General features: G+C 42.4%; 1 protein-coding gene across 1 annotated transcript; it reads right to left on the reverse strand.

Annotated features, from left to right (window-relative positions):
* Positions 1 to 1833, reverse strand: LOC121957861 (SOSS complex subunit C-like). The gene has a single exon (XM_042506650.2). The coding sequence runs from the start codon at positions 1617 to 1619 to the stop codon at positions 1323 to 1325; it is 297 nt and encodes a 98-aa protein (XP_042362584.1). The 5' UTR covers positions 1620 to 1833; the 3' UTR covers positions 1 to 1322.
* Between the last annotated feature and the right edge of the window lie 559 nt (positions 1834 to 2392).

Genomic DNA, 2392 nt, shown 5'->3' on the forward strand with positions numbered 1-2392 from the left:
TAGGCGAAATCAGCATATTTATTTATTTCTGTTGTCATTTTCAGTCAAAACTATAGAGTAAAACATATATAGTTAAACATGGTGGTCAGATCTAGCTTTCATTTCTGCTGTGCTTATTTCACGTACTGTTTTGCTTTATTAGCATCTTTTAAGAAACCTTATCTACTTTCACCCAACGGCAACATCTCACTGTCAGGATGGATCAACTGCCATTTTTGGCTAAAGTGAAACTGTTGCTGTCTGTGGTCCAACGGATTAACAGTCTCTGAAACTGTCACCTCCAAGTCTACATTATATGCAGTGCACAAAATAGACAGTTTAATTATTCATCCAGGTACCCAGAAAGCAGTCAATACCCAGCCTCCAATAGGCTCTATGTTAATGAGTAATCCCAATTTATGTGCCATGTAAGCACAATATGAAGTAGTAAACTATAAACTATATTTTGACATTGGGCCCTTCTAAAAGAAAGGCAAGGTGGGTAGATAATAACACAGGACTTAGCTCTTAAGGGTCAAAACACTACAACATTTAAGAAAAAACTACACCATTTTCCAAAACAAAATGACATTTTCCATAAAACTACAGTATTCCTCAAAACACTACAGCATTGCAGAAGAAAAAATAACATTTTCAAATACAATACATTTTGCAAAACATGTGCCTGTGTTTTGGGAAATGTTATTTTGTTTTCTGAAATAATGTTGTGTTTTGGGAAATGTAGTGTTTTCTGATATGTTATAGTGTTTTGACCCTCATTGCCACCATACAAAGTCCTGCAAGATTTTGTGATGTGAGCATGCAATAAACAAAAGTGACCCTTTGGACAGCAGCTGCCTGCCTTTAGGCTTTACACAAGAATGATTTCCTCCAGGAAATACAGGTTCCCTAAAAATCAATAAATACTTTTCCCTTGTCTTATGGTAATTGCTCTTATCTATTCTCCTGCTTTTGCCTTTTCAGCTCACAGCTACTAACGACCCCCCATATCACATTTCCATCTCAATCATCACCTTCCATAGAAAAGTAACTATATTGACTTTCAGCAATTACAGTGTTATTACTAAGTTATTGCACTCTAATGACTCAGTTCTGTTCTGGGGGCTCAGATATGCACCCCTGCTAATACATCACCAGTGCTTGCTTTCAGTTTTCATAGTTTATTCAGTCAGTGGAGGTGTCTGGATGCATGAATCTTCATCAGGTTGAATACAGGACAAATAAGGGAGAAACATGACAACAGTGATCGTGTGAATGATGTGAGCTGTTGTCGATGTCCGGCCGGCCCGGGCCCTGCTCGGTGTCTGTCGGGTGTTTCAGAGTCAAACGTCGGGCTCCAGTCGGGGGAGCACCGGGAGGATGAGGTTCCCGAATGAGGAATCCTGAGTGATGAAGAAGCCGGCTGAGTGGCCGTGCGCGTGCTGCAGGGCGGCCTTCTGCTGGGCGGCGATGTGCTGCTGCTCCGCGCTGTCCCGGGCCTCCTTCAGGCTACCTCTGGCCGCCAGGGGGAGGTTAGCTCCGGGGCCGCTCAGCAGCCGCCTCTTCTCCTTGTCCAGCTCCGCCAGGATGGCCACCCGGGCCTTGTTCTGAAAGCCTGCCCCCGGAGGGTTAGCGGCCATGACAGCTTCACGTTAGCGGGGAGAAGAAGGCTTCCTCGAGTCCATGAAGCAGAGAGCCGACAGCGTCTGTGACGTTATTGTTTATCCAGCGGACGTCGTTGTAGCTTCTTCGTGATAAAAGCAGACATGAAGCAAAAGCAGCCGGAACAAGCTGCGAAGTTAGACTGTTTTCTGACAGCTGCGAGCAGAATGTAAACACTTCCGGTTTGTGTGTTCTTCCTTCAAAATAAATTTGACGAAGTGCAGACATACTCAACATACGGCCCGCGGACCAAATCTGGCCCCAGATAGGCTACTGAGTGGCTCCTCAGTCATTTTCAAATTCACAATAAAAATGAAGTGATTCACACTAGGCATTGTTTTTGTACTTTTAGTATACATAAGGTGTCAGAGTTCATAAAACAGCATCAAAATAGAGAAAAGTGCAAGTTGAGGATCCCCCGCACCCTCCTACAGAGGAACTAGGTAAGCACCTAATGTGCTAAAATCCCAGAAACGTCCTTAAATCCTAGAAATGTACTAAATCCGAGAAATGTCCTAAAATTCTAGCAATGCACTAATATCCCAGAAATATCCCTAAAATCCTAGAAACCCTTAACCCTTTGCATTCAATGCAAATCGTATTGATTTCTGTCAAAAACATGAGAGGAAGGCAATGAGAAACTTCACTTAGTTTAACTTGCAACACATTTGTAAAAAGTTACAAGAAATTTAGCTGAAAGTTAGCAACAAAAAAAGGATAGTAAAAAACTAAAAACAAACTGTAGAAAAGT

The sequence above is a fragment of the Plectropomus leopardus genome, chromosome 17, assembly GCF_026936395.1.
Source record: "Plectropomus leopardus strain MGB_pleo_1.0 chromosome 17, ASM2693639v1, whole genome shotgun sequence".
NCBI lineage: Eukaryota > Metazoa > Chordata > Actinopteri > Perciformes > Serranidae > Plectropomus > Plectropomus leopardus.

Excerpts from the sequence above, each read along its gene's own strand:
- LOC121957861 (XM_042506650.2), bottom strand. The coding sequence starts at position 1,619 with ATGGCCGCTAACCCTCCGGGGGCAGGCTTTCAGAACAAGGCCCGGGTG.